We start from the raw sequence: 13,151 nt of genomic DNA, 5'->3' as shown, positions 1-13,151 counted from the left end.
CCTAAGAGCACGTGTTGCACTGGGACAGAGCAATGCAACTCAGACTGGGTCAACCACTGAGGAGCCATGCCATGAGATGCAGGGACTGTAGGTCTGGGTGACGCAGTTTGCCATGGTCCTGAGTTATCAGGTCCAGGTGAAGAGGTAGTGGGATAGGGTCGGCTATTGACAGGTCTAGCAACATGGTGTACCCGTGCTGCCTGGGCCACGCTGGAGCGATCATGATCAAGCGGGCTCTGTCCCTGCGTATTTTCAGCAGGACCTTATGGACGAGTGGGAACGGTGGAAAAGCATATAGCAGGTGAGTCGTCCACGGTATCAGGAAAGCGTCCGCTATGGAACCCTGTGAGAGGCCTTGAAAGGAACAGAACATCTGGCATTTCCTGTTCTCGCGGGACGCGAAGAGGTCTACATGGGGAAATCCTCACTTCCGGAAGAATAACGTCCGGGCGAAGCGACCACTCGTGAGAAAGGAAGTATCTGCTGAGGCGATCTGCCAGAGTGTTCTGAACCCCCGGGAGAAAGGACGCTATGAGGTCTATGGAGTGGGCTATACAAAAGTCCCAGAGTCGTAAGGCCTCCTGACAAAGGGTCGAGGACCGCGCCCCGCCCTGTTTGTTTATATAGTACATGGCTGTTGTGTTGTCGGTTAATATTGACACACAACGGCCTTGCAAGTGCTGACGGAACGACTGGCAAGCAAGGCGGGCTGCTCTCAGCTCCCAGACATTGATGTGCAAGGCCAGTTCCTGAGATGACCAAAGGCCTTGAGTTCGTAGATGCCCGAGGTGAGCACCCCAACTCAGAGATGATGCGTCCATCGTCAGGGATTCAGAGGGCTGGGGTGGATGGAACAGCAGCCCTTCACACACCAGGGTGGGGGTCAGCCACCATTCGAAGGAGCCTAAGATGCTCGGGGGAATGGTGACGATCATGTCTATGGCATCCCCGCCTGGTCGGTACACTGAGTTGAGCCACGATTGGAGGGCACAGAGGCGCAGTCTGGCGTGTTTCATCACAAACGTGCACGCCGCCATGTGACCCAGGAAACCGAGGCAAGTGCGAACCGAAGTCAACGGAGCAGCTTGCAGACACTGGATGATGGCCACCATTGTTTGGAACCGGGGCAGCGGTAAGCAGGCTCTGGCGAGGTTGGAGTCCAGGGTGGCGCCAATGAAGTCTATCCTCTGATTAGGAATCAGACTGGATTTTTCCACATTGATCATTAGGCCTAGATATAGGAATAGGTCCTTGACAATGTGGACGTGATGGATCACTTGTGCCTCGGAGGCCCCTCGGATGAGCCAGTCATCTAGATACGGAAAAATGTGTATCCGACGGTGGCGGAGGTGGGCGGCGACTACAGCTATGCATTTCGTAAATACTCTTGGGGCTGTAGAGAGTCCGAACGGTGGGACCGCGAACTGAAAATGTTGGCGGTTGATTACGAACCGGAGGAACCTCCTGTGAGGTGGGTAGATGGCTATGTGAAAATAAGCATCTTTCATGTCGAGGGCGGCGTACCAGTCTCCGGGATCCAGGGATGGGATGATGGTCCCCAGGGATACCATACAGAACTTCAACTTTATGATGTATCTATTGAGTTCATGCATATCCAGGATGGGTCTGAGATCCCCATTTGCCTTGGGGATAAGGAAGTAGCGGAAGTAAAACCCCATGTCCCATTCGTGTTCCGGTACCTCCTCTATGGCTTCTTTGGCAAGGAGTGTCTGCACCTCTCAGAGGAGGAGCTGCTCGTGAGAGGGGTCCCTGAAGAGGGACGAGGAAGGGGCATGGAAGGGGGGGCGTAAAATAAATTAGAGGTGGTACCCAAATTCCAGTGTGTGTAAGACCCAGCGATCTGACGTTAGCCGGGACCACGCAGGGAGGAAAAGAGAGAGGCGGTTGGAGAAATGAGGGAACGGATCCAGTGACGATACTGGTATGATGCTCTCGGGCGCACCTTCAAAAGGAGGGTTTTGGCCCTGTGGAAGGTTTCGAGGAACTTTGGTTCTGGCCCCCTTGGTTGCCTGACTGCCTCCGGCGACCGGTTCTACCCCGCCTCCTAGCAAAGTCCTGTCTCTGTCTGGGCTGAGGGTAAGAGCGGGGTGGCTGGGGGCGGAAGGGCCTGCGCTAAGTCACTGGCGTGTGCATGCCTAGTGAGCGCATAATGACCCTGTTATCTTTTAGGCTTTGCAGCCTAGGGTCTGTCTTATCAGAGAAGAGGCCTTGCCCTTCAAAGGGGATGTCCTGGATTGTATGTTGGAGCTCTGAGGGGAGGCCTGAGACTTGCAGCCATAAGATACACCTCATAGTGACCCCGGAGGCTAGGGTCCCGGCCGCTGAGTCCGCGGCGTGCAGGGAAGCCTGGAGGGAAGTTCTAGCCACCTTTTTCCCTCGTCCAGGATGGCCGCAAATTCCTGTTGGGAGTCCTGCGGGAGCAGCTCCTTGAATTTGTCCGCCGTCGCCCAGGTGTTATAATTATAGCGGCTAAGGAGGGCTTGTGGATTAGCCACGCGGAGTTGGAGTGCCCCCGCAGAATAGACTTTGCGCCCCAGCAAGTCCATACGCCTTATGTCTTTTGATTTCGGGGCTGCAGCCTGCTGGCCATGGCGCTCTCTCTCATTGACCGACTGGACAACGAGGGAGCAAGGAGGGGGGTGGACGTACAAGAATTCATAGCCCTTGGAGGGCACCATATATTTTCGTTCCACTCCATGCGCAGCAGGTGGGACAGAGGCCGGAGACTGCCAGATCATGTTGGCATTGGTCTGGATCGTCCGTATAAAGGGGAGGGCCACTCTTGTGGGGGCATCAGATGATAAGATGTCCACCACTGGGTCCTCTACCTCCGGGACTTCCTCGACTTGCAAGTTCATATTTTGAGCCACATGCCGGAGATAGTCCTGGTGGGCCCTCAGGTCGCTTGGTGGAGGGCCTACAGACGATGTTCCGGCTACCACCTCGTCAGGGGAGGAGGATGAGGAGAGACCTGGGACAAGCGGGTCAGCCAAGGGCTCTTCTTGTTGGAAAGCCTCTGTCTCCCTTGGGATCTGGGAATCCTGTGGCAGGACCGACACTTCCTCCGAAGCAGAAGGAGGAGGGCGGCTTATCGTGACTTCCGGCACCTGGTGTTCCGACGTGGCAGAGCGCGATGGACCTGGATGCGCACCTTGGGCCTGATGATAAGCCCAAGGTGTCCAGAATGCCCACTGTTGAGGTCCGTGATCCTGAGCCTGGGGCTCGTGGAATATCGTGGCGGGCACATCGGCATCTTTGTCTTGGGCATACGCACTGTCCGCCTGCGAAGACACGGACGGGTGCTGGGACGGCAAGGAAGGAGCTGAAAGACCCTGGTACAAGCCACTTTGTCTCGCCGTTGGTGATCTCCTCTGCACCGGGGATCGGTACCTGGAGTCATACCGGTGCCGAGGGCGAGACTGGGACCTGCGACCGGCACGGTGCTGGGAGGTCGACCTGTATCTCGAAGGTCTGTGGCAGGAACGGCTGCGAGATTCGCGGTGCTGGGAGCGGTGCCGAGAGCTGGAGCGATACCGAGAGTACCAGGCCGGAGGCCGAGATGTTGATCTATGCCACGAGTACGACCGGTAGCTAATGGGCGAGCGGTGTCGGGACTGCGAGCGGCGTCGGGACAGTGATCGTCGATGAGACCGGGAACGGCGCCGGGACCCGGATCATGATCGGTGCCGGTCTGCTGAACCGACTGAAGGAGGCCTCATTATGGCTAGCTTGCCTCTGGAGTGTAATACCCGCACCGGTGGTGCCGGGGGTTGAGGCAGCACAGACTAAGTCATGGCTATAAGGTCCCTGGCTGTCGAGAATGTCTCCGGTGTAGAGGGGACCGTAAGCTCAACCACAGGCCTCAGCTCTCAGGAGTCAACGGTACTGCAGCAGTCGGTGCCACAGCAGGTGCAGGTGCCGGGCAGTCCGAACGGGGCTGCATCTGTGGCGCCGAGGGCACCGAGATAGAGGACTTCGACCTCTTTGCCTTCGGGGAGAGAGATCAGTGCCGAGCAGGACCCTGCGCCGGAGATGGCTGGTGCCATGGTGTTTTGGCGGTGCCAGAACGGTCCAGTGCCGGAGGAGTGCTGCTAGCAGTATGCTCAGCGGTCGGTGCCGAGGACGGAGGGTTCAAAGCTGCCTCCATGAGGAGATTCTTTAGGCGAAAGTCTCTCTCTTTCTTTGTCCTCGGTTTAAATGCCTTGCAAATATGGCATTTATCTGTAATGTGCGATTCCCCGAGGCACTTTAGACAAGAGTCGTGGGGATCGCTTGTGGGCATCGGCTTATGGCAGGCCGAGCACGGTTTGAAGCCCGGTGAACCGGGCATAGGCCCCAGCAAAGGGCGCGGGGAAGGGGCTAATGCCCAAACCCCATTGAACTATATACACTAACTATCTAAGAACTGTCAAACTAAACATAACTTATATATAAAACCAACTATATACAAGAAAGATAGCGAAGAAATAAGGAGTAGCTAGGGAAGTGGAGGACAGCTAAGCCGCGCTCCACTGTTCCAATAACCGACACGGGCGGTAAGAAGGAACTGAGGAGTGGTCGGGTCGGCAGGGGTATATATCCAGCGCCATGGTGGCGCCACTCCAGGGGGCGACCCAGCCGACCCATCGGGGGTTGCTAGGGTAAAAATATTCCAATGAATGTGTACGCGGCGCGCGCACACCTAACAGGAATGCATATGAGCAAGCACTCGAAGAAGAACTCCTTCTCCCTCCCCCAGACGTGCTCACACCACCCATAAGCCCTTTGGTAGAAAAAACTTTGTTCTGTGGGGGTGGGCCAGTAGTTGAGAGACAATCAGAACTGATGGCGCTAGATTGCCATCTTGAGATCTTCTCCATGATCGTCTTTCAACAAAGTGTCACGCACCTTTTCTAGGCTGGGCACCTGCCGAGAACACAATACAATAATCTACCTTGGGTAAATTTAGGCGTGTGCACAGCACGTACAATGGGAAGGTACTTACCTGTTAATAACTAGCATTCTTGGAGATGTGATGTCTATATGTGCTCCAATTCTGGTGTGCATATGCCCCATGTACTGGAGATCTGAATGCATTAGCCACCAGTGTCCATTGGTTGTGCCTGCACCCTGTATGACTCCCTTGGGAGCTGGGATCTAAGATATAACTAGTAAGCCATGGTGCACTGGTCCTTTGGGAGCTGGTGGCCTGGTAATTCTGTGAATGCCGGACACTACAGGCGACGCTCAGAGGACTGGGGGCTCTTACTCCCAGAACCTTTGCAGTGGCACTATCACCTGGCCAGGTGTTCCTCATTTTGTAGCTGTTCATCTGATTTCTCCTTCCTAAGTGTAGTACCTCACACTGGGCTTTAATTAATTTCATCTTGTTGATTTCAGACCAATTCTCTAATTTGTCAAAGTTGTTATGAATTCTAATCCTGTCCTCCAAAGTGCTAGGAACCTCTCTGTGTGGTGTCATCCACACATTTTAGAAGCACACTCTCCGTTCCATTGTCCGAGTCTTTAATCACAATATTCAGCAGTACCGGACCCAGGACTGACCCCTGTGGGACCCACTAGACACGTCTGCCCAGAGTGCAGCAAACTATTGATAACAACCCCTTGAGTATGGGGGTTTCAACCAGTTGTGCACCAACCTTACAGTAATTTCATTTAGACCAGTGATTTTCAACCAGGGGGCCAGGGCCTCCTGGGGACCGCAAGCGGGTTTCAGGGGGTCCACCAAGCAGGGCCACTGTGAGACATGCTGGGGCTGAGGGCAGAGGGCTGCAGCCCCACCACATGGGGCGATTACCCTGCTTGCTACCCCTTCACGCCGGCCCTGGCTTGTATATGCAGAAAACCAGTTGCTGTGGCACAGGTGGGCTGTGGCGTTTTTACAGCATGTTGGGGGTGGGGGGGCTCAGAAAGGAAAAGGTTGAGAACCCCAAAGTAGACCAGGTTTCCCTAGTTTGCTTATGAGGATGTCAAAAGCCTCACTACAAACAGGATCTATCGAGCTACTGCTTCCCCCCCACACCCACTAGGCCAGGAACCCTGACTGCTAGATGTGGCTTTTCTTACCGGGGCCTTTAAAATCTCCCCTATTGCACCTCAAGGAGCCAACAAAGGGCGTCTGGGAGTTCAGAAACGGTCCAATCGCTTGGTGCTGTGCCTGTCGGTGCGGGACGCGAAACGAGATCCAGCACTGTCAGCAGCGGCGCAGAAGGACCCGTGCAATGGATGCTGAGTGCGGGAAATGGGACGTCTGGGCCACAGGTGCGGGTAGCAGAGGCACCAAGGAGAGCGGCACCTGGTGCAATGAAGGCGAGAGCTCCGGGTGTGATGTGTCAGTGCAGCAAACAGTGGTGCCGAAAGCACCCGCAGCAGCACCAGCAGCTATGACTGTGCCGCAAGCAGTGGTGCTGAGAGGCCACCACCAAGTGAAATCCTCTCTGGGCAACAAGGGACGAGCCAGCAGTGGAACCAAGGACTCAGGACTCCTGCTCTCTGGGCGCCAGAGGGACCAGGGATCGGCCTCGAGCTGCCCTTCTCAAGTGACACAGAAAGAGGAGACGTAGCAGGCACCTGAGGAGGAGATCTACTCCCATGCTCCTTGGCAGGATGGCGTCCATCACACTCGAGGTCGCTAACCGTGGCAGGCACAGCCTTAGAGGCGGAAGAGGTGGCTGCCAGGGTACTTTTACCCAAGGGTGATCGGTCCTAGGACGATCCTGCACCTCTTCAGGGACTGAGTCTGGCATCCTAGACTTCTCCAGCAGAAATCCCTTCAGTCTAGTCTCCCTGGATTCACAGCCCGTTTCGGGAGGGCTCTGAAGTCCCTGCACTGCTCTCTAGCGTGTGTCTGTGAACCCAGACAATACAGACACTTAAAGTGTCTGTCGTTCCGGGCATGGCAGACCCACACGAGGGACATAATTTAAATCTTGGGGGCAAAACCCCCCTGTACGTGGAGAAGACAGGAACTGCTCCCGCTACCAGGATTCATAGAGTCCAAGGCCAGAAGGTACCATTGTGATCATCCAGTCTGACCTCCTGCCTAGCACAGGCCAGAGACCTGCCCCACAATAATGCCCAGAGCCAACCAGTTAGAAGAACATCCCGTCTTCATTTACACATTGTCAGGGACAGAGAATCCACCATGAACCTCGGTAAAGTGTTGGTTAATTGCCCTCACTATAAAAAAATTACACCTTATTTCCAGTTTGAATTTCTCTAGCTTCAACTTCCAGTCGTTGGATCGTGTTCGACCTTTCTCTGCTAGACTGGATATTTGTTCCCTGATATTCACAAACTGTAATCAAGTCACCCTTTAACCTTCTCCTTCTTAAGCTAAATAGACTGAGCTCTTTGAGTCTCTCACTATAAGGCATCTTGTCTAATCCTTTCCCCAGTCTTGGGGCTCTTCTCCGAACCCTCTTCAATTTATCAATATCCTTGTTGAACTGTGGGCACCGGAACTGGACACGAGGTTCCAGCATCAGTTGCACCCCTGCCAAATACAGAGGATCCGACTTGAGAGTCCCCTATTTATACATCAACGAATCGCATTAGCGCTTTTGGCCACAGCATTGCACTGGGAGCTCATGTTCAGCTGATTATCCACCACGACCCCCAAGTGTCTTTCAGAGTCCCTGCTTCCCAGGCTAGACTCCCCCACCCTGTACGTATGGCTGACAGTCTTTGCTCTGAGGAGAGGGAGTCTACGACTGAAACCCTCCCTACAACAGGAGAGTTCAGCTAAACTAACTAAACCGCTATCTCCAGTAACAATTATTAATTATTAAAAATTACAATTTACAAAACGTAAAGAGAAAAACTTCAGCGGAGCAGGAGACTGGACACTGCTGCTGGCTCTGGCTCTCAGCCAGAGGCCGTGAGAAGGAACTGAGGGTTGGCTGGTTGCTCAACCCCCATTGTGCCCTCGGGAAGGGGGGCTTGAGGACATGGAGAGTGAAGCTAAAGCATCCGATCTCCAGTGCATGGGGCACATAAGCACCAGAAGTGCAGCACATCCGGCAAGCAGTCAACATCAATGGAGGTTACAGTGTGGTACAGACATATCCCACTCTGTCACACCGGTAATCCCATTACCTTGCCAGTGTAGGGGATTCCAGCCTTGTAAGTCTCGTCAGCGTCCTCAAAGGTCACCGTAGCGATTTCAGACACGATGTCACAGCTCTTGGTCACATTGAGCTTCACCCCTAGCAGGAGAGGGAGGGACGATAGGAGGAAGGTGCTGGTGCTGAGAGCGACACCAGAGTTCAGGCTACGTCCCAGATTTCTCTCCATAACAATCCGCCCAGCCATTTCTACCCCCTCTCGCTATGGACTGGAGGGTGTGATTGGGGGGAGAATTTGGGAAGTTCGGCTGGGGGCAGAAAAGGATTTTCCTGGGGAATCTGGAAACTAGAAAATTTAGATCCACTTTCCATGGGGCTTAATCCCAAGCCAGCCAAATGACATTTGCCAGCAGGGTCTCGTGGCTCTGCGGCCCTTTCCCCAGCAGAGAGCTCCTTACTGAGCGGCCCCAGAGCTGACCCCGCACACAGGCCTATCGACAGGGCCTGCCCCCAGAAAGGGCCCTTTTCTGAAGTGCCCAGTGACCCGTTGCTGTTCTGGACCCGCTCTCCTCCAGCCACTTTGCCATCACTGATGTCAGCACCCGAGGGTAACGTTGTAGCCACCCCACAGTTACAGTTTTCAGCCAAACAGGGGACGGCTGCTCTGGAAATCAGGATTCTGCTGGGTTAAATGTGGAGTTATCTGGGTTCGTTACTAAGCGATTACCACTTGCAGTTTTGAACGCTAAGCGCTAACGTCACTGAGGCCGTGACTCAGGGCCCAGCGACACAGGCTGGGCCGTCACTCCGCTCTGCCAGCTCAGTCCACAGCCAGAGGCCACTCGCGGGAGGGTGTTTAGTCTTTGCATGAACGTGCCCAGGTCTGTACTCCTCATGACGGATCGATCCCAGTGATGGGCTGAACCAGAACCCCAGATCCAACCCCCCAACGCTACCTCTGGGCCCGTCTCTAAAGCAGCTGGGCTACGAATGACATGACCACATGTGCAAGTGAGACCCTCTGCCCCTGGGGGTTCAGTGCTGGGGGCTGCCTGGGGGCGTGCACGTGTGCTTGATTTCAGTCCCACCTGTCCCATCCTCCACGAGAGACGCCTTGGCCTGGAGGCTCAGCTTGTAGCCAGAGTGGGTCAGGTTAACGGGAGCTACAACCACCTCTCTGGAAAAGCAGCCGTTGCTGTCAGTCTGGAGGGAGAGAATCAGAGCCCGTTAGCAGCAGCTCTGCACCAGGCCCCGCAGGTGTCAGCTCAGTGGGTCTCTCATCGGGCTTGGCCTGATTAGTGCTGGGACGGGAGACACTCAAGAAAGCCTGGGTGCTGAAGTCAGCAGCAGGGGGCACTCTCACCTTGGGGTCAGCCCTGACACCGGTACCCCAGCGCGGCACTAGGGGGCGCTGTGCAGCTGGAGCTGCTGTGGGTGGGATGAGATGGAAAACGGGCCCTAGCCACTTGTGCCCATCACAGATCCCCTGGTGCTGGTCCCCCATCGTCATGGTAACGCTGGCTGATTCCAATCGCCCCCCCCCGCCCCCAGGGGCTGAGAGCATTCGGGGAGATCTGCCCCCGCCTAGCGAGAGCGGCTGATGAGGACGGGCGGCCCCGTAACCTGGGGCACTAGCCTAGGTCTGGAGAGTCCCTGCTCTGCCATAGGCTGCCTGCAAGTCCCTCTGAGTCCGGCTCCAGCAGAAACCCCCTGCGGCCACGAGTCTGAGCCCAGCCCTGCTGACCCCGCTTGTGCTGTAGGGCTAAAACCAGCAGGTCGACGGTCGAGTCCAGGCACTAGACTCTGGGTGGGTCTTGGCTCCAGCCAAGGGTCTACACTGTTCCTTTAGCCCCACGGCGCAAGCCCCAGGCTGCAGAGCTGGGCTCGGAGACGCTGCCGCAGGGTTTTTGCTGCGCGGACGGACCCTGAGCATCTCTGTGCCTCAGTTCCCCATCTGTACAATGGGCACAGGAGCTGCCCCGCCTCCCGGGGGCTAGGAGGGAAAGTGAGGCACTGAGATAGTGTGGGGAAAGGGGGGGGGGCGTAGAAGTCCCTAGGCCCTGCTACACAGCTGCCAATTCCCACCCCCAGCCTGCCAGATGGGGACCCGGCTGGATCCAGGGCCTGATTCGCCTGCACTTACACCAATGTCACCAACATCATCATGGCAGATCACAGCCCCCCTCTGGCCAGTGTAAGAAAACCCTGGAGAGGAGCCTCCTCCAGCAGCATGTCATGTACCTGCCCCCTCCCCAGTCACGCTCACCTGGCCAGTAAGCGCCATGCACTGAATTAGCGACACAGAAGAGCTGAACCAGTGATATGCTGGTTGTTCCTTCCAACACAGGCTGGCCTGGACCCTCCCCAGGACGGGCTTCCCGTAGGTGTATCTGTTTAGCAGAGGGGAGGGAGAGGGTAAGTGGAAGGGGAGGGGGCCAACACCCCTGCCCATGGGGGGTCCCTGCTGGGGTGGGGCTGGTCGTGTGGGTGGAGTGAGAGCCCCAGGGAGCCCTGCCTGGCCATGAGCATGGGGCAGAGGGGGGCGCAGGCAGGGAAGGGGCAGGTCAGATCCTGGCCTGGGGGGCGGGGGAGGGGATTCAGGCCCAGGGCGGTACCAGCCCCCCCTTTAGCGGCCCGGCAGGGCTGCTGTCACACTCACCGGCCGCACACCCGCAGCAGGAGCGTCTCATCCAGCACCGTCACCACGGGGGGCAGCTCCAGGGTCACTTTGAACTTGGGCAGCACTGGGGGCAGAGAGGGACGGGGTGAAACCGACCCGCAGCCCCGGATCGGGGGTTTCATCGCGATCCTCGGCCTTGGAGCTTCCCCCCGGGTCGTGCAGCCCCCCACCAACCTGCCGGCCGGGCGGGAAGGGGAAGGGCCCGGAAATGGAGCAGGGCTGGGCAGAGGCTGCAGGCTGCAGCAGTAGGGTTGCCAGGTGTCGGGTTTTCGACTGGGACGCCCGGTCGAAAAGGGACCCTGGTGGCTCCGGTTGGCACCACAGCCCGGGCCTTTAAAATCTGGCCAGCAGCGCAGTGGGGCTAAGGGAGGGTCCCTGCCTGCCCTGGTGCCACACCACTCCCGGAAGCAGCGGCACGTCCCCACACTGGCTCCTACCCATAGGGGCAGCCAGGGGGCTCCGCACGCTACCCCTGCCCCAAGCACCTGTTGGGGATCAGGGTGGTGGGAGGCAGTTAGGGGGTCAGGAGCAAGTGTCTGGGGCGAGGGTGGGGGTAGGTGGCAGCTGTTTCAAGGGAGACATCAGAGCTCTTCTCTCCCCCTCCCCCGCAGGAGCCAGAGGAGGTTTTTGTGGGGGAGGATGGAGAGGGGGCCACTGACATTTCCCTCCCCCTCCCAGCAACACCAGCTCTGGGAAGGGTGTTTATTTGTGAAGAGCCCCTTGTGCTCCAGGAGGAGCAGAGGTGGGGCCGGGGGACACAGGGCAGAGATCGGTGGGTGCTGGGCTGGGCAGAGGTGGGGCTGGGGGCACAGGGCAGATGTGGGTGGGGGCTGGGCTGGGCAGAGGTGGGGCTGGGGGCACAGGGCAGATGTGGGTGGGGGCTGGGCTGGACAGAGGTGGGGTTGGGGGCACAGGGCAGATGTGGGTGGGTGCTAGGCTGGGCTGGACAGAGGTGGGGTTGGGGGGCACAGGGCAGATGTGGGTGGGGGCTGGGCTGGGCAGAGGTGGGGCTGGGGGCACAGGGCAGATGTGGGTGGGGGCTGGGCTGGGCAGAGGTGGGGTTGGGGGGCACAGGGCAGATGTGGGTGGGGGCAGGGCTGGGCAGAGGTGGGGCTGGGGGCACAGGGGAGATGTGGGTGGGGGCTGGGCTGGACAGAGGTGGGGCTGGGGGCACAGGGCAGATGTGGGTGGGGGCTGGGCAGGACAGAGGTGGGGTTGGGGGGCACAGGGCAGATGTGGGTGGGGGCTGGGCTGGGCAGAGGTGGGGCTGGGGGCACAGGGCAGAGGTGGGTGGGTGCTGGGCTGGGCAGAGGTGGGGCTGGGGGCACAGGGCAGATGTGGGTGGGGGCTGAGTTGGGACTGGGGGGTCAGAGTTAGCTGCTGGGGGTTGGTGAGAAGCTGGAAGCTCCGTCCCATCCAGCAGCGGGAGCCAGGATCAGCTCCTGCGATAACTTTGGTGACACGGTAACTGACCCCGTCCCCCTCCCCCTCCCACAGACACTGGGGGGAGGGGGTGGGGCTGCAGAAATCCAAAGTGACACCAAAGCATGGAACAGCCACGGTTCTGACTCATGCTGCTGGTGTGTCTGGGGCCGGCCACACTGAAATCCCCAGCTCTGCATCCCCGCAGCGGTGCCGACCTGAGACCTCCCCCAGGGCCTAGGGCAGAGTGGGGCAGGGCCGGGGCAGGGCAGGGAGTCTGAATTCCCCCTCCCCCAGGGCCCTACTGCGGGAGGAGTGGGCATGGGGGGGCTGAGGCCCAGGAGAGCTTGGAGCTGGTGGGCCAGTCCCAGGGCTCTGAGCTCCCAGGGACCCTCTGACAGGGACCCACGGACACCTCGCCCCAGGGAGACTCAGGAATCCCCCTCCCACCCTGTGTGCCAGAGCCGTGACCTCGGTCACTGCCCTGGGCCCCGCTGCTCACCGTATTCCTCCACGCTGAACGAGTGCCTCGTCCCCTGCGCCTCGATGGCGTACGACCCCAGGGCCGGCTCTGCAGACAGCGGGAGGGACAGATCCACGATGCCCTGCTGCGGAGTCACATCTCGCCACTGGGCGATGCGGTTCCCGTTGGGATCCTGGCACACGGACACGCCCTGCTCAGCCGCTGCCCCCACACACGGCTCATCCCCGGCAGCCCCCGAGTGCCTCGTGCTGCCGACGGGGGCTGGATCGACGCCCGGGGGCTCAAATCCTTCTCCTTAGCCTGGAGCAGGCACCGCCGGGCAGCCGCTGGGTAAAGGGGCCCCTGCCAGCACCCCTGAGCCCTGACCCGAGGGCACCGCCCCTGGGGGGAACAGGCTCCCGAGGGACACCCCATCTCCAGCCTGGACAAAGCCCAGGGAACTCGCTGTAGGGACCGTTTCCATCTCATTGCTAGGCCT

General features: G+C 58.3%; 1 protein-coding gene across 5 annotated transcripts in view; it reads right to left on the bottom strand.

Moving 5' to 3' along the window:
- Positions 1–13,151, bottom strand: part of LOC123356523 (alpha-2-macroglobulin-like protein 1) — a 125,659-nt gene that overhangs the window by 42,246 nt on the left and 70,262 nt on the right. Inside the window, exons 1-3 of one of the 5 annotated variants that reach the window (XM_044999857.1) lie at positions 10,354–10,384; positions 9,176–9,290; positions 8,119–8,228 (exon numbers count right to left, since the gene is read on the bottom strand). The exons of the other annotated variants lie outside the window; for them this stretch is intronic. Of the exons in view, the coding sequence (XP_044855792.1) occupies positions 8,119–8,228; positions 9,176–9,290; positions 10,354–10,371 (243 nt within the window). The 5' untranslated portion in view covers positions 10,372–10,384. Of the gene's footprint in view, positions 1–8,118; positions 8,229–9,175; positions 9,291–10,353; positions 10,385–13,151 lie in introns of those variants that run through there. 5 annotated transcript variants of the gene reach the window in all.

This window comes from Mauremys mutica, chromosome 25, assembly GCF_020497125.1.
Source record: "Mauremys mutica isolate MM-2020 ecotype Southern chromosome 25, ASM2049712v1, whole genome shotgun sequence".
In the NCBI taxonomy this organism is placed as follows: Eukaryota; Metazoa; Chordata; order Testudines; family Geoemydidae; genus Mauremys; species Mauremys mutica.
The sequence above is the reverse complement of the archived record's forward strand: the minus strand, read 5'-3'. Positions and strand labels throughout refer to the sequence as shown.